Genomic DNA, 19,499 nt, shown 5'->3' with positions numbered 1-19,499 from the left:
TGAAGCTATTTTACAACAACCAATCGAGTGCTGCAGAAAGTCCTAAATCCTGGAAACAAGTTAGCATTTTTTCCTGAAGTCAACAGGTTTTTGGAATTGGTTTTTGATTAAATGCCTAAAATTAGGAAACATTAGCTCAAGATTTTTTTTCACATTTTATCCTGCAGCATAAAAATATAAGTGATATCCCACTCGTAATTTTTGCTAACAAGTGGCTAAATTGGACTTCAGCAGTTGTCTGGGACTTTAGAAGTCATCATACTGAACAAATAAATGCATGTTCTCAATAATCTGCTTTACAGCATTCCGACAAACTATTCTCAACTTCTCAATTTTAAATAAAGATTCATATATTTGTCAGGTTCTTAATGGTGGTAGTTTGTTTATAGGCGAACTCTAGCTTTTTACTTCTGCCGACTCTATTTAGGCTCCAAAAGGTTGTGTTCATTTGTGTAGATTATCTTGATGAACAAAACATGTAAGAATCCTAAACTTTAGTTGTTCACAGAGCATATTTTCTAAAATAATTCAAAAGCCAATGGAAAACCCCTATTGGCTTTTTGGCGAGAGAAACAATTTAATGCTAACTTCAGGGTTGGCCTACAAAAATACATCATCCCTGTAGAACTACAGTGGAGACACAGATGAGATGGAAAAGATTCAATTATTATGATGTGTCCCATGCTATAATAACAACATAATACAGGAAAAACCATTATCGGATTTCTGAAATTGATTTGTGCATTGATAATCCATCATCTTGTTCATGATGTAATGCATTATGCACTGTTGCAATGCTATTTTGAGCTTTAGAAGGCAGCTGCCTATGTAGACAGCGAGGCGGTTCAGTAGGTTTTGGGACGGAGCCAATGGCATGTGTCTACACTCTGGCCCCCGTCCCGCTGAATGTACGTTCTCCTCCATCACACCTGTGATGTACAGCGACTCCTCTACATCTCTATCTCTGCTCATCCATGATCCGTCTCGCGCTCTCTCCCCCCCGGAGGAGTCTGGGATGTGACCTTCAGTGTAGGTTCTGGCTGCGCAGACCCCTGCTGATTGTCATGGAAACTAATTGCAGGAGGCGCAGGGCGCGGGACAGCATACGGGCGCCCGGAAAATTACACACCTGATGCTCCGCTCACACACACAAACACAAGTGAGCATGTGTGCTTTATTTATAACACACAAAGCAAATATGTATTTGTGTATGATTATGACAATGCAGTGCAGTGCCATACATTTATGAGTTTGTGTTTGCAGGTAAACACTATAACACAAATATTCCAGGCTTGGATTATATTGCACTTCTTGTGTTGACTGATAAGACACTAAAACAACAGACTACTAATACAAACACAGTAATGCTTCTGTGTCTGTGTTTGTCTTGTTCGATGTGAACACAGAAGTAGATATTTTGAAGAATGTTGGTAGGAAGTTGGACCATTATTTTTTTTTTCTCCATACTATGGAAGTCAATGGCTACCAGCAACTGATTGTTGGCCAGCCTTCTTCAAAATATCTTCTTTTGTGTTCAGCAGAAGAAAGAAACTCATATAGGTTTGGAACAATGTGAGGGTGAGTAAATGATGTGTCAGTTTTTTATTAAACTGTTTCTATATGTTGATAATAATAATACAAGTTTCCTAAGCAGCAAATCAGCATATTAGAATGATTTCTGAAGAGAGAAACAATTTAATGCTAACTTCAGGGTTGGCCTACAAAAATACATCATCCCTGTAGAACTACAGTGGAGACACAGATGAGATGGAAAAGATTCAATTATTATGATGTGTCCCATGCTATAATAACAACATAATACAGGAAAAACCATTATCGGATTTCTGAAATTGATTTGTGCATTGATAATCCATCATCTTGTTCATGATGTAATGCATTATGCACTGTTGCAATGCTATTTTGAGCTTTAGAAGGCAGCTGCCTATGTAGACAGCGAGGCGGTTCAGTAGGTTTTGGGACGGAGCCAATGGCATGTGTCTACACTCTGGCCCCCGTCCCGCTGAATGTACGTTCTCCTCCATCACACCTGTGATGTACAGCGACTCCTCTACATCTCTATCTCTGCTCATCCATGATCCGTCTCGCGCTCTCTCCCCCCCGGAGGAGTCTGGGATGTGACCTTCAGTGTAGGTTCTGGCTGCGCAGACCCCTGCTGATTGTCATGGAAACTAATTGCAGGAGGCGCAGGGCGCGGGACAGCATACGGGCGCCCGGAAAATTACACACCTGATGCTCCGCTCACACACACAAACACAAGTGAGCATGTGTGCTTTATTTATAACACACAAAGCAAATATGTATTTGTGTATGATTATGACAATGCAGTGCAGTGCCATACATTTATGAGTTTGTGTTTGCAGGTAAACACTATAACACAAATATTCCAGGCTTGGATTATATTGCACTTCTTGTGTTGACTGATAAGACACTAAAACAACAGACTACTAATACAAACACAGTAATGCTTCTGTGTCTGTGTTTGTCTTGTTCGATGTGAACACAGAAGTAGATATTTTGAAGAATGTTGGTAGGAAGTTGGACCATTATTTTTTTTTTCTCCATACTATGGAAGTCAATGGCTACCAGCAACTGATTGTTGCCCAGCCTTCTTCAAAATATCTTCTTTTGTGTTCAGCAGAAGAAAGAAACTCATATAGGTTTGGAACAATGTGAGGGTGAGTAAATGATGTGTCAGTTTTTTATTAAACTGTTTCTATATGTTGATAATAATAATACAAGTTTCCTAACAGCATATTCAGCATATTAGAATGATTTCTGAAGGATCATGTGACACTGAAGACTGGAGTAATGATGCTGCTTTGCGTCACATGAATAAAATATATTAAAATAGTTATTTATTACAATATTATTTTTTTACTGTATATATGGTCGAATAAATGCTTTGGTGAGCATAAGACTTTCAAAAACATTACAAAACTTACCATCCCCAAACTTTTGAACAATAGTGTATCTTCTGAAATCAGCATTATAAAAATGATACTAGAATTAGAAAATAGTGTTTACAATAATTTTACATGAAGTCACACTGCTTGATGTTTTGTATTAACTACCCACATGTCCATATAATTCTGCTCAATATTTAAAAAAAAAAAAAAATGTGGAGCAAATAAACAAATGTGAGCTGCTCATATCGGCCTGATTGTGTCTGTTTAATGCTGGCCGAGATAAAGCAGGAGCTTTAGTAAAGCAGCATGACACAACCTCACTTCAAAAGAGCTGATTTTAGTTTCTTTCTGACCTCAATTAGTGGCGTTTGGAAGGGTAAGAGTCACTATTACTCTTCCCCAAAGTCAGAGATTCAAAGAAACCCCTAACTAACTGTAGCTTTTAAATGTTTCAAAGGGATAGTTCAGCCAAAACTGCTTAATATTTTCGTGGAAAATGTGATGCATTTTTTTCAGGTTTCTTTGGTGAATAAAGAGTTCAAAAGAACACGATTGATTTGAAATAGAAATCTTTAGTAGCGTTATAAATGTCTTTACTGTCACTTTAGATCAATTTAATGCATCCTTGCTGAATAAAAGTATTAATTTATGTAAAAAATATATATATACTGACACCATACTTTTGAACTAGTGTATATGTCAAGCTACAAGACAATTAAAAAAGGTAAGTAATTGTTTTTTATTGTGACTTACAGTGAAATAGTGAGTAGCTAAAATATACAGCTGCACTAAAATATATACTTGCCTTATAGATGCAATTACTATTTACAGCTCAGCTTCTAGCAGCCTGAAAAAGAGCTGTTTTACTTCTAAAAGTCAAATTGAGCTGAAAGCCTAAAGCACTCTCTTTTCTAAAGATTAGAGGTGATTTTAGCTTCTTTAGATTTCTATCAGGACCAGTGGATGAAAACAAACCAGGATTTGATATCGATTATGATCATGATGGTCATTACATGTATGTTCGCCTGTTTCAATAAAACCCAAACATTTCCAGAAAAATAATATAAAATACAGTAAGAATACAAAGCGTTTATATTTAGACAATATTTGCATTTTTTGAGTGTAGTAACTTGTACAATATTAAACCAACCTCTTATAACAGTGTTTGTGTTTTGTGGTATTTAATTGTAGCTTTGAAGTTTTGAAGTTTACCTCTATAAACCTCATTTTGACAGAGACTCATCGGTCTGTGAGTTTGTCATCAGAGTGTGTTTGTGTTTCTCTTACCAGTTGCTGTCCTTTGGGACCCCATCCGGCGTACTGCAGTACGGTGCTCTGCACCTCATTAGGGGTCAGCTCCACTTTCTCTCTGTCAAAAAACAAACCAAAGCAGGACAACTTTGTGTGTTTGTGTGTTGCTTTGCATTCATGTATGCATTCATGTATGAAATGTATTGTGATTTGACACCAGAGAAGGTCAAATAATATCATATGTATCTGTTAGAATGACAGAGAGAGTGTAAAAGTGTGTGTGTGAGCTGAATGAGAAAGATGTGTGTGTGTAGATGTGTAACCTATATGAAGTCTAATGTATTTCACTGAATGCACTTGCGATGTTTAACGCTACATGTAATGAATAATTTAGATCGGTGGGAGGGAGACAAGTTATATTTGCAGGCATGGACCGCTCTGGGGAAATGACACCAATTCTTATGAAACACACTAGGTGGCAGTGCTACCCACAATTCAGGTCTCTCTGAAGAGCTCAGGCGAGAGGACAGTAAAAAGCAGTGAGAATGTCATAACAACAAGACTTACGGAGAATCAAGGCTGCAGATGATGTAATAGGCCGTGAAGGAATACTGATAAAGCTGTAGAACAAAGAGAACAGACGAGATGGCCTTTAGAAGCGATCAGTCGCACATCGTGTCATCATCTTTTAGAAAGAGATGTGATGCAACAGATAAGAGGACTCTGCAACAAAAGACTAGAGAATCTGAGGAACAAACAGCTGGATCCTTCACATTATAAATCAGAATACAAAGCATTTACCGGTTCAATATTGTAGGCCACCAGCACATATTTTAGATCAGGAGATACTTGGAGTTTGATCGGTTTGTAGGATCCCTGAAACCGAAGGAAAAAAAAAAGGGCATGCATCTTGGATGTGAAGTTACTTTTCTTTAGTAAAAAAAAAATGTTTTTGATGTTAATCAAAGTGGTAAGAACCTGGTTTTTGAAACTCTCGAACATCTTGCCCTCTGCCAAAGTCTTGTTGGTTTTGGACAGCACATTGAGTTCCATCACATTGCCGTCAGGGGTACGGTACAGCAGCTCAGTGTCTTTGAAAAAAAAGAAAAAAAAAGATTATCCTTGACATACATGATATCCAATTAATGTACAGTCTACTGGTCATTATCACAAAATAAACCTAGAGAGAGAGAGAGACGTATTTTATCACTATCAATCGGTTTCTTTTGGGATAATATCCATTAGGCTATTACACAGCTATGTTCCAAATTAATCATTAATAATTCACAAACACAAACAATATATATATATGGACAAAATAATGGCCATTATTATATTATTCATGCAGACTACAGTGAAAAAAAAAGCAAACATTGCAATTACTTTTCTCTTTACTTCTCTAGGTTGTATATCAGTGCAGTACAAGTTGTGCTCAGCAGTGTTTAGTACAAGTGCTCGGCGAAACGGGTGATGTGTCAGATTTACACAAAGGACAAATCATGGAAGCCAAAAGTTTAGCAGGAGCATCTGTAACCTCAACAGCCCAATTGTTTGCTGTTTTAAGAACACAAAGAATGGCAAGATCAGTGAAGAAGAATAGTGGATGAACACGTGAATGATAGGACCGTTGAGCACAGGCTAAACAACACAGAACCACTGCAGCAAAGGTGAAGTCCCTGTTTCTACAAAAGCTGACCACAGAGAACTTCACAAAGCCAACATCTATGAAAGAGCTGTTATTGCTAAACCTTTAATCACGGACACCTGTCCTAAAATGCAAAATATAAGATGAACCTGATCTTCCCTAGCCAAACAAATCACCTGACTTCATTATTATCAAACCACTATAGGCAGTTTTGGAGTGAAAATTGAGAAGCAGATTCCCTCCTCCAAAATCTCCTAAGGCAACTGGCAGATGTTCTGAAAGAACTTTCATGATTGAACATTCAACTGGAGACTATTCGGAAGTTGTATGGATCTAAGAAAAACTTAATAATGAAATATTGATGATATTAGTTCTTACTTAATATATAGATATGACATAATATACACTGACGACTGGAGTAAAGGTTCATCACAGGAATAAATTACATTTTAAAATATATAATAAATATATTAAAATACAAATATATATTACATACATAAAATAATATATTATATATTTAAAAAAATTAACTGTAATGATATTTTTATATTATTGCTTTTACTATAGATATATTATATATATATATATATATATATACATACATACATGCATACAGTAAATAAATATTTTTTAAAGTTGTGTTCCATCACATTGCCGTCAGGGGTACGGTACAGCAGCTCAGTGTCTTTGAAAAAAAAAGAAAAAAAAAGATTATCCTTCACATAAATGATATCCAATTAATGTACAGTCTACTGGTCATTATCACAAAATAAACCTAGAGAGAGAGAGAGACGTATTTTCTCTTTACTTAGGACAGCTTGTTGCCTTATGTTAAACTACTATCAGTCTACACTCCATACATCATAATGACAAAGCAAAAAAGAAAAGAAAAAAAAATTGTTACATATTTATATGAAATAGCAGATCGATAAATAACAATAGAGTAAGATTTATGGACAATTGCTTCATTCGGGAGAACAGACAGATAGTTTTACTATTGTGCTTCATGCACATAAAATGGTTTGGGTTTATTTTTACAACCCATATAAATGTATTCATTCATTTCTTTTGAAAAGCCTTTAAAACCCTTTTACAGCTCATTTTAAAGCACTGGCCCAATTGTCCCAGCTTTAAAAGTTCCTGTTTTGCTAAAGCAACTGTGTTCTTTATATATTCAGGCTGTAAATGTTATACCTACCTGGTAAACAAGTCTGCTCCAGACCTGAATGCAGATAGCACCCGCCTTGATAAATAATACAGACGAGTGATCGCTTTTAGAAAGGCTCGACGCTGAGTTGTGGAGCATGTCAGAGAGAGAATAATAGGGCTGTTTCTCCAAGGTAAACACAACCTTAAATCAACAAATGCATTTTCAGCAGCAGAATAACAAAAAAATGATTAATCAAAACGCAGATGAAAACATGATTTACATCTTTTGCACGGTTTACAAGGTACCAGGCCTGCACCTTTATAACAAGCACACAAGGACACCCCATTCTTCACCCTGCCAAAATCGATTGAAATTTCAAGCACAGGACAATTAAAGTAATAGCTAAAATAAAGCATCATCAAAAGCCTTAGCATTAGAGACATACACCAGAACAACCTCAGTGAGAACTGCAATGATAGCGTGTAAAAACAGGACAGCAAGCAGAAGTGCTTGGTTATAGTTCCAATTCTCTGAAGTTCAGTGTTGGTTTAAGTGATTATGCTTTTCTTGCTGTCAGCATGAGCACTGTAGTCTGAGACAGAGCTTTTATTCCAGAACCCTACCATTGATTTGTTCATGTAATAGCTTCCTTTGTGACAAAGAAGTGTGATTAATTGTACTGAATGTGCACTTGTAGTGTATTTCAAAAGTATAATTTTATAAAAAATATACTTGCAGATAATATAATATTAATGAAAAAGGCCGCTTTACTTAAAGAGTAATTATACCTAATTGTACTTCAAGAGAGTTCCCTTGACTATATGACTTAACACACTTTATTACACTTTTAGAAAGTACACTTTGTATTAATCTCAATTTAAAGTTGTACTTAGTTTAAAGTACATTTTAAATGGTTTTATAATCTTTTGTCATGCTTTACAGACGTACACTTATTTTGAGGTGTTGACTAACCAACTAAAGTACATGTGAAGTATTTGATTGTAGTCTTAACTGTGTTATTTAAAATTACATTTAAAGATCATATCTTTTAATTGTACACAATTGCAACTTCATCGTTAGAAATGTGTAATTACAAATATATTAAAATGCATGACATACACGTTTTAATCGAAATGACAAAGTATATTTAAATTCTTGTCAGTACATTTGTCAGTACACTTTAACCATATTTCAAGACAACAGAATTATGAAATTGCATAAAGTTGTACTTAAGTCCTACTTAAGTGGGTCAAAAAAGCACTCTAAAGTTCAACAGTAACACGTTACGATAAGGTTAACTACCTAACTACCTACCTATTTGTTGACTATGTAAGAAATTAACTCATTTGTAAGGGAATGAATTATTATTAATAACACATCAAACAGAAAGCATATTATTTGGGAGTATATTGCTCCGATACTTTAAATGATTTTAAATGATTGTCTTAAGAATTGTCTTTGTCTGTGACAGGAGAAACGCACGTAGGTGGAATGCGGAGATTCCCTCGTTCATTTGTGTGATGTTCGCAAATGCCTTACAACTACCAATATGATTCCATTTGTTATACATTAGTTAACACAAACTAACAATGAAAAATACTTCTAAAGCATTTATTAGATGTTATTTACATGATTAAATCAAAAGTTGTTTCTGTTAATATTATTTTAGGCTAATGGACTTGAGCTAACATGAACTAACAATGAACAGCTGTATTTGTGTTAACTAACATTAACAAAAATGAATAAATACTGTAACAAATGTACTGTAAATGTGCTTAAGCCGGAGCACTGGGAACTGAAAAGACTGCAACTCAAATACAAAACAAATGAGGGTAATAATGGTAAACACCTGTACAGGTCAAATGAATCACCCACCAAAATGAACACAGTTGAATAGTGAGGGAAAATCAAACAAAGTAGCACAGGAACTAAAGAATACAAACTAAAAGTCCATGAAACTGAAACTAACTAAACACATTAAACATATTAATGACATAACGCCCCCCTAACAAAAAACAAATGAATAGATGGGGGGAATAGAATCTCAATCTCAAAACTGAGATTTATACATCATCTGAAAGCTGAATAAATAAGCTTTCCATTGACAATAGGACAATATTTGGCTAAGATACAACTATTTGAAAATCTGGAATCTGAGGGTGCAATAAAATCAAAATATTGAGAAAATCGCCTTTAAAGTTGTCCAAATGAAGTTCTTAGCAATGCATATTACTAATCAAAAATTAAGTTTAGATATATTTACGGTAGGACATTTACAAAATATCTTCATGAAACATGATCTTTACTTAATATCCTAATTATTTTTGCCATAAAAGAAAAATCAATAATTTTGACCCATACACTGTATTTTTGGCTATTGCTACAAATATACCCCAGCGACTTAAGACTGCTTTTGTGCTCAAGGGTCACATATAAAAAATTCAGGTTTTTCAGGAGTATATTATATCTAGCAATTCTGACTATTTTTAGAATTCTGAGTTTGCATCTCACAATTCTGACTTGTTTATATCTACAAATCCAGACTTTTCCTCAGAATGCGAATTTTACATCTCACAATTGTTTTTTGTTTCTACTATCAAACTAAAAATAAAAAAGGCAATTGGCAAACTTTTTATCTCCAAATTCTGACTTTTTTCTTAAAATTGTGAGCATAATGTACATCTCACAATTCTGAGAAAAAAGACTTTATCTCAGAATTGTGAGGAAAAAATACAAAATTGTGATATATATAAGCGCAGAATTGTGAGAAAATGGCTTAATTGTGAGATAAAAGTCACAATTAACTTTTTATTTTTTTTTTATTCCATTTCGTTTTCATACTAAACTACTTGAACAAGATTGTCTACCTTGTCAAAAATAAATACCTAGCTAGTAATCCCATTGAGCAAACCACGTATACCAGTATGTATCATCTGATGATCATAAATGACCCATTTGAACCAGTTGGAAACCATGTACCAGTCTAAACCAGTCATTTGCTATAAGTGTATGATGAAAACCCAGAGCCTCTAAACCAACTTGAAAGAATTCAAGCCTGAAACAAAGGAAGAGAAGAATAAGCAATGTAGGGGGAGAATATATCTCCACACTGGTCCATATTAAATGGGGATTTTCATCTGAATTACCACAGAGATTGCATTCGATCAGTCTGAGGCTTTAGATGCAGATCCTGATGCAGTTTCTCTCTTTGGTGTTATGAGATGATGCAAAAGGTGCAGCATCCACCCACAGCACTGGCAGCTGAACAACAGGGAGTAAAACTCAACCGCCACTCACCGCTAATCCATGCTGCCTCAGGGTCGTGTGCCTGGAGCTTCCCACTGAACATGTCCTCAATCGTGACTTTCTTCTTGGAGGCCAGACTGTCATCATTACCTGTGAGCAGAAGATTTGGACAATATTACAAGAACAGACTAGAAAAGAGAAGTTTGTCAAGACAAACTGCTTAATAAAATTTAAAATAGTTTTATATATATACTGTGTACATATATATATATATATATATATATATATATAACTGCACTTGCAGATAATATATGACAAAAGACAATTTAAGATACTTAAAGAGAGTTAACTTCCATGACTACTTTTCACGCTTTTTTAAAGTGTGCTTTAATGTTAAATTAAAAGTTTTACTTTAAAGTCATTCTATTTCATAACATTTATTACTTTAAAGTACACTTATACTTGTGTGTTGACTAACATACTAAAGCACACTAAGTAAAGCAAAGTACTTTTAACTGTAGTGTTATTCGATTTTATGTGTAGAGTTCATATATTTTGAATATACTAACCTGCAACTGTGACATTACAAATATGTAATTGCAAATATAAATACATGACATACAAGTTTCAAGAAATAACATTAAAGTATAGTTAGTTTACCATAAATGCTTGTCAGTGCATTCAGCAGTACATTTTAACCCAGTTTCAAAGACAATAAAAATTAAATATAAAAATGAAATTAAATATAAAGATGTACTTGAGTTGTACTAAAATATTTCAAAAAGTGGGTTCAATCTAGCGTGAACACTCTAAAGTTTAGAAAATTGCATATATAATATAAATATATTACATAATCCACGTTGATTTAAAAACAATACAAACAATACATTCAACAATAAAAGTGTTTGGTGTTTTTCCCCTGGTGGTCTGCCAGCTGAATATGTTTTCTAACCACTGTCCTAGTGTACACCTGCAAACTTGAAATAGCTCCTCCATATTTAAGCACTAAATGGAAATTTTCACTCAGAAATTCCTAGTAAATTTCACAGAAATGGCAATTAACACATTTAATTAAACCGTGACATTTTGAAGCAGAAAGACTGAAAAATAGTAGCCTAAAAAAGTAAACTGAGCAATAGTATTTTCTTGCAAAATGTACACCAACTTACACCTTCTTTTTCAGGTGTGCATTTCTCTTTTTTCTCAGTGATGGCAAACTTCAAATTTTGAAAGTAACTCTGGAATTTGTTATAAACCACCTCCCTCGGGCCTCATAAGACCTCCAAACATAAAAAATTTAAATTGGGAAAACAACATTTTTTTTTTTTTAAATAAATGTATGCATAGCTCCCACCATATTGTCTGGCTTCTGTCCCCTGAGGTCTGGCTTCAGCAAACAACTCCCTTGCTGATCCACAGGGCCACAGCCAATTACTAGGGCTGACACGAGGTGCAGGGCGAGACTGGGTCTCCCTAGTGTGTCTCATTCTATTCAGAGCTCTATTGATCTGCACATTGATCTAATCAGCCAGAGGTTTTTTGTTATTAGACGACTATACGCTCATCGTTCGTCTCCCTACATAACAAGTATCCATTCAGGATTTTAACACTTTACAACTGGCTTGCAACACTTTGCAAGAGTAGAAGCAAGAAAGGTAAAGTGGAATGACAATCCATTTCTTCATATATCATATGGAACAAATATCACTATAACAGTATTGTTATCCTTAGCTAAAAAAAAAAAAAAAAACTTAATTGAAATAAATCTGTAATTCACTTAAAAAAATGATTTGAGTCATGGCAACATACAATATTTTTTTTTTTTCCATTTACTCATCACATTAATTTAACCATTTTATCTTCATCTTAATTTTTTCATAACTTAATAATTTAAGTCAGTTTAATATCATTTAGATTGAAATAACATGTACAGCCAATTTGAGTATACTTAAAAATTTAAGGCAGCAACTGAACTTAAGTTTATAAGTTGAAGTATATGGAAATTTTACAGTAATAAAATAAAAAAAAATTAAATGTAAATATTAGATTTAAAACAAACTTAAAAATTGGAAATGTTGTCTGTTGAAGCACTAAAATTTGAATGCATGACATAAATTTTTAAAAACATTTAAATCATTTTACGCCATCCTGAACATGAACTGCTCCAGAGAAGATTTGTGTTTTATCTTTAATATGAGAAGTAAACAGCATGGCAAACAACACACAAAAACTACCTGTGATGTTTTGCCAAATGCTTATATGACTACAAACATTACTGTTAAAAATGTATTCTCAATTAGATCTCAGCATGACCTACATTACAGTCCCATTATTCATTAGAGGGATAGCTTTGATCTAAACCAGAAAACTAAATGGATAAGTAAACAATGATAATATGCAATTAGACAGCCCTAAACATGCTTACTAGTATATTTGCATTGTACAATGGGAGTTTATACTAACGATATACAAAGATCTAACAAATGCAGGTTTATGTGAAGAAATACACATGTCAGGAATGAGGACACAACTACTTTTTGTTTGCATTTTAGACTTGTATTAATGATTAAATGTGAGAGGCATGCGGACAGCAGCACGCACTTGGTGAGAATAGAATGACGGAGGTTACGATCAGAGAGCAGATGGCCAGGATGACCAGCAGGGCGATGGCGATTCCCTTCCAGTTCCTCTGCGGAGGGCTACTGCCAACCAGCTCCTGTCAAACACACAAGCACAGACATGTAAACGCTTAAAGCTCTAAGAATTTTTATGTCAAAATACATTCTCTTAACCCAGTTTATTGTTCATTGACTACTATAAATATGCAATTCGAGAATCTAGGCACCATCAAAACATTTAGAGTGGTCCGCTCAGATCCGTCAATCATCCTAGCTCGACCAATAGCAAGAGTCTGGGGGCGTGGCTACTGTAGCAGGCTGAGCCAGAGGGTGTTAAGCAGGTGTGGGAAGATTACTGAAGTAAAAATTTGAAGACTTGCCAATATACACAGAGACAGACAGCGTTTTTATAAAACTCCGAAATAAATATAAATAAATATTTACTTAATTGGCCACTGTTTTACTTTTCTTTTAAGTAATGACAATGCATGTGATAAAGGCCAATACAATTTAATTAAGGCAAATGAGATATGCCTAATACTATGCTGCAATTAAACTGGAATTTTTTAACTGGAAATTAAAAAAATAAAAAAAACATGCATTGACATGCATTTGTGTATTGACAAGGTGGCTGGTAGCTGAGCGGGCAGAGTTATTCACTGATAATAATCTCAAAATGGTCGAATATAGATCAGTTTATCATCTCCCTGTTTTATCTGTCTAGCCAATATACAGTATCAGGTCTATGGCTGCTCAAGAATACTTCAAACCTGTGAGTTTAAAATTGCTTCACGACAAGTTTCATTGCTTAATAGGCTCTGGTTCACTCGTGCAAAGTCAACTGCAGACTTTGTAGCCAGTTACAACAAGGAAAATACATCAATCAAAGACTTTATTTTATATTTATATGCAGATGATGTGGTTTCACTGGCAAACACTGATGATGTTTGTATCTACTGTGTTTCTCTTGCTTGTCCTGAACAGTCTGTTTGCTGTTTGTAGGCTATGTGATGCAGAAGCTGATGATGCAGTGAGTCATTAGGTCAGAGCAGCACTAGTGTGAGAGCGCTGGTGGGACGTCTGTCTGGTGCAAGGGAGCCGGACCGATGTGCTTGGAGCCACTAGGGAACACTGAACGGTGCTGGTCTATTTCAAAAGCAGAGTAAAGCCCGGTGTCCTGCAGAGTTTAGCTCCAACCCTAATTAAACACACCTGAATCAGCTAATCAAGCTCTTAGTAGGTATGTTAGAAACTTCCCAGCAGGTGTGTTGAGGCAAGTTGGAGCTAAACTCTGCAGGACACCGGCCCTCCAGAAAGAGATGGTTCTTTAAAGAACCTTTGACTGAATGGTTCTTTGTGGAACCAAAAATGGTTCTTCTATGGCAGGGTTCCTCAAATCTTGCCCTGGATGGCCAATGCGCTGCAGAGTTTAGCTCCAACCCTGATCAAACTCACCTACCTGTGATTTTCTAATGATCCTGAAGACATTGATTAGCTTGCTCAGGTGTGTTTGATTAGGGTTAGAGCTAAACTCTGCAGGAAAGTGGATCTCGTGGGCCAGATTTGAGGATCCCTGTTCTATGGCATCGCTTGAAGAACCTTTTGAAGCACCTTTATTTTTAAACAAGCTGCTATTTAAGTGAATGTTCATCAGTTGTTCACCTGTTGCTTTTAAAGGCATCATATAGTCTTTGTTGCAGCATTGAATTACAGTTACACTTACACTATGTTGGACCCACCCACATTTTTGTTGCTTCTGATGCCCATGGACGTAAGCCAAAAGGTTATTTATTGTAGGTCAACGTAATACGTTTTTTGGCCTGATGGACTTTTCACCATAAACAACAGCTAAATTATCTATAATATGAAAGTAGAATTTTCAGTTAAGATAAAACTAAAAACATTTTAGTCAAGGTTTAATTTAGGTTATTAACTGTACTAGTACAAATATAGACAACTTTGAAAGATGTTAATGTTTATTGTGATGTCTTTTCAGAATATGCATCATATTTTCTGTTACAAAACAAAAATACCAGACAAATTAATAAAACCCACAATAATCAAGCAAAAGTATACTATTTAAATAATTTATTTTATTTTTTTCCATGCAAAGGTTTATTTGCTTTTAGACCAACTGAACAAAAAAGGTTCAAACCAGAAACTATCATTTTCTATTAGACCAATATAAAAAATACATTTACAATTTTTTACTTTTTTTACACTTTTCTTTTTCTTTTTTGAAAATCACTGTAGCACACTGGGTCTCAGTCAGTGACTGTGCCTAAACATGAATTTGTGAGTGAGTAAAAAATGTAGGAACAACTAAAATTACACATAGACATAATACTCTGGGTGGTTTTATAAATAATCCATGCAATTATAAGTGAATTGAGTGGCCCACTGATTTGAGTGGCTTAGTGCTTTAATGTCTGAGAGTGGGTTTGTAAATTATGCTTTTGGCTTATTTCAACAACAAGAAAGAACACACAGCAGTTAGCTTTAATTACAATCCCACCATCTCATCTGACCCCAATGATGTAAAAAAATATGATGTGCTCAAACTCCTCTCTATCTAGCACCCAATTAAAGCAGTTCATTGCTATGGGAGAATTTACAAAACTACTGCTAATGAAACAGCTCCTCTACAGCTGTGATGACAAAAATGCAGATGCACTGAAAAAAGACAAGCCACAAACACAAAGAGTGTTCCGAAACTGAATGGCAACACACCATCTTACACTAAATGCTGAAATCTATCTGTGTCCAAATAAAAACCACGTGTCTATTCGCTAAACTGACTTTCCTAAAAGCAGTAGTGATTCTTTTACAGAACTGAGTCTAAAATCAAATTGAAGTATAATCTTGTCAAGGCTGGAGTGAGGTGGTCACCTCAAATGAACTAGGGTCTAGTTTTGCATCAAGAGAAGCTAAAACACAATATTTCAATTGTTAGCTATAGACAGAGACACATGGAATGTGCAGAAAACTCTGAAAATATTATATACTTTTTGTAATATATCATATTTAAGCTAATTTGATTACACTTTAAGTAACCAATAAGAGCATAGCACTCATTTTAAAAGGATTAAACATCATCAGGGATTCTGATCAATGATTTTCTATGACTTTTCATCACTATTTCAGTCTTGTATGTTTAGTTTTTTAACAGGAATAATATTTTAGTAAAACAATGTCTAAGTTTTCTTTTCAAGAATTTTATTCCCTTTTTTCAGTATGAGCTCAGGACTTTTTTTTTTATTATTATTTGTCTGGTAAAAAAAAAATCTAAATGAATTTTAGTTCAGGAGTTAGAGATATGTTAATAATAAAAAAAGATGTATTCAACTCATTTATGTATGATGTAGTGATTTTAATGTTTATGTTTTTTCTATATTTTTCTAATTTTTTTTCCACAAAATTCCTGTTGCTACTGTACAGTATTTTTGATCAAATAAACACAGCCTTGCGGACCATAAGAGACTTCTTTCAAAAACAAAGCGAGAGAGTGTGTTACTGTTAATCTAATCTTCTAAATAGAATAAACAGTGCATACACTTATGAAATGCCCCTGAGTGGCACATGAAAGAAGAGTAAGCTATTTCTCATAATTAGCTGGTTTATAACACTGATCTTTGTTTTACCAGCTAGTTTCAAGGACAACTTCAAATGTTCCTCATGAAACGTCCCTGTAAAACTGAAGGTTGATTGTCTCCATTACCTCTGCACATGAGATGGCTTGCTGAACAGCCTGACAGCTTACATTTCAATTCACACAGATGAATTCAAAAATACAGCTGCTGAAATATCACCTTGAAAATATTGCTTTTGCTCATACAAACACCAAACCCTAAGTATTAAACACTCGCCACACCTAGACATGAATGATGCCTATGGTGCTCTATTGCTTTTCGAAGTGATCAGACTTGATCAAAACAGACAAAATAATTCACTGTAAGTGGGTTATTTTGACCTAGCAGCTGCCTAGAACATCCTAGCAACCAAACCAGAATGCTATAAAAGCCACCCAGCATTGTGGCTGTTTTGTAGTTTTCTATAGAAAATGTAAAAACATAGTTTAACATCAAATATGAATGAAACAGTTAACAGGTTTGTCAAGTGGTTGACCAAAAGTAGTATGATCAATAAGCAAATGTACAGTTCACATTTAAATAATATTCCTTGACAGTGTTAACATCGAAATAAACCAAGCTGACTTCTTTGCATGTGCGAAACGTCTGTATATAAGCTTGCATTCTGCTCAATCTCAAAATGAAATGTTTATCTGAAACAAACAAAAGACGCAATGTCAAGGCATATCAGGCAAGTCATCTTTAATTTTAGAATCCAATATTCTCAACACTAAAGCAACAGTTTCATTCTGAACTCGTCTGAGATAAGAACGCTATTTGTGATAAATAAAATGAAGCCGTTTGTGTGCTTCGACTTGACGGGGAGAAATGCAGCATTGCCACAATTTTTTTTTGCACAAGTTTGCTTGGGCTGGAACTCTCTAGAACAAGGATGTCAATTGCAAAATTTCAACAGCTGCTTAATTAATGAGCAAAATCACAGAATATTACGCATGAGCCAATGTACAAAATTTTACCATCACTGATTGAATCTTTTTATTTCATGCGTTCAGGGTCCATGGGGAAATCAAACTATAAAATGTAGGACATATAGTACTTTTCCTCTGTCATTATATTCACTTACAACCACAGCTTTAATTTCATGCATCTTCATCCATACATCTCACTCTGCTTTTTAAAGGACTGTGAACATCTTGAGCAATTTTGCAGTTTTTCATAGATATTCTTCTGTTTTCCAGCAATCATTCATAGGAAATGAAATACATAATGGCTTGGAATCCATTATCACTGTACTGTATATCCCATTAAAGCAAGGCATGCAGAAGGAATGACGCAGGTCTTAATGAATGCTGTGTTTCAAGGTTATTTCTGCACTACACCTGTGACCCATATGTAACAGCAGGCATCTTAAAAATGGGTTGTATTTTGAGGAGTCACATATTTGATGTACTACTGTAACTTTCAGAACTGAAAAATTCCTCCGTAGTCCAAAAAGAACATTTGTTGACCCAAAAAAAACATTTAGGCCTACACATGTTGGGTGATCAAAAACTTCCTTCAGTACTTTTATGTAGAGATGCACCAATTACAATTTTCTTGGCCGATTCCGATTTCCGATTTTTTTGTTAGTCCGATTTTCTTTCTAAGAACTATAATTGACAGCATATACAAACAAAAATCTACTTTTCTTCAACGCAAAGTTTTAATTTCATAAAAAAAACACAAGTAAAAAGTCAGTAATAAAATAAGAACACAAAAAAATTGCAAACAACAGCACAAATAAATGCAATAGAATAAAGAGAGCTATGAAACTGTCACGGTCACGGTGTGTGTAGGCAGGCAGGATGACGAGGACAACAAGTATTCCAATACAGATATTTAATGTAGACACAACAAGGCAGATTGGGCTCAGGGTCCGGAGTGGGGCTGGTGTTGTTGTCAGCGATGTCCACTGTCAGATGGGACTTGCAGGACACCAGCACCCACTCGATGAAGGTGGCGAGGCTCTCTCGAGGACCATCCCCGGACAACTGCGCTCGTGTGGTGGCGTTAAGTCCAACTTGATAGAATGTACAGAGGCAGTTGTCCGGGTAGTGCGTGAGGTGAGCCAGGGACAGAAAGTCATCCGTGTGGTCCTCAAGAGAGCGTTCCCCCTGCTCCAGCAGGAGGATTTGGAAGGCGGGGTAATCCATAACACGAAAAAATAAAAACTGACAAAAAAACAGAAAAACAAACGAGGGGGAAGACGCCGCTATACTTTACTTTTGGGTCGGTTATTCTGTCACTGTCACGGTGTGTGGAGGCAGGCAGGATGACGAGTACGACAAGGATTCCAATACAGATATTTAATGTAGACACAACAAGGCAGATTCAGGAAGATGAGACACACACACTCAGGGTAACATTCCCTGTCACGGTCAAGGTGTGTGGAGGCAGGCAGGAAGACGAGGACGACCAGAATTCAAATAAGGACATTTAATGGAGCGACAACAAGGCAGACGAGACATACACACTCAGGGTAACATTCACAATAACCGACAAACTGGAACACAATGGACAGGAACTGATATAGGGTGGATAATTAGTGGCAGACAGGTGAGCACAATGAGGGTAATTAACTTAATGATCATACGGGCTAAACCAACAAAAGGGGCAGAAACCACAATAAACAGTCCACAGGGGCGTTACAGTAACACGCTCTCACACGTTTATTATTTTATCATTTTGGGAGGAGTAAAATTTACATATGTGGTTTCAACAACCAGATTCATTTACACTTGTCGAATTTCGTCTGGAATGCGGCCCAGACCACCTCCTGAAGTGGTTTGAGCGATTGGATTTATATCCGTCTCGAATGCATTTCAAAGGGCATTTACACCTGGTCTTTTCACGATCGGATAGCTATCCATCACTGAATTCAATGATGAACTGTCTTTAACTGAAAAATTAGTGTTTACTATTGTCATTTTGCATTATTGACACACTATTTTCCTAATTAATGCAGTACAGTTGCTTTGACACAATCTGTATTGTTAAAAGCGCTATATAAATAAAGGTGACTTGACTTGACTT

The 19,499-nt window shown here is 35.4% G+C and overlaps 1 protein-coding gene across 3 annotated transcripts in view; it reads right to left on the bottom strand.

Annotated features, from left to right (window-relative positions):
• Positions 1-19,499, bottom strand: part of LOC107671710 (dipeptidyl aminopeptidase-like protein 6) — a 127,069-nt gene that overhangs the window by 27,372 nt on the left and 80,198 nt on the right. For all 3 annotated transcript variants that reach the window (XM_016464645.1, XM_016464646.1, XM_016464647.1), the window contains exons 2-7: positions 12,821-12,935; positions 10,271-10,369; positions 5,157-5,269; positions 4,980-5,054; positions 4,746-4,798; positions 4,215-4,296 (exon numbers count right to left, since the gene is read on the bottom strand). In XM_016464645.1, the coding sequence (XP_016320131.1) occupies positions 4,215-4,296; positions 4,746-4,798; positions 4,980-5,054; positions 5,157-5,269; positions 10,271-10,369; positions 12,821-12,935 (537 nt within the window). The remainder of the gene's footprint in view (positions 1-4,214; positions 4,297-4,745; positions 4,799-4,979; positions 5,055-5,156; positions 5,270-10,270; positions 10,370-12,820; positions 12,936-19,499) is intronic.

This window comes from Sinocyclocheilus anshuiensis, unplaced genomic scaffold, assembly GCF_001515605.1.
Source record: "Sinocyclocheilus anshuiensis isolate Anshui unplaced genomic scaffold, SAMN03320099.WGS_v1.1 scaffold524, whole genome shotgun sequence".
Taxonomy (NCBI): domain Eukaryota; kingdom Metazoa; phylum Chordata; class Actinopteri; order Cypriniformes; family Cyprinidae; genus Sinocyclocheilus; species Sinocyclocheilus anshuiensis.
The sequence above is the reverse complement of the archived record's forward strand: the minus strand, read 5'-3'. Positions and strand labels throughout refer to the sequence as shown.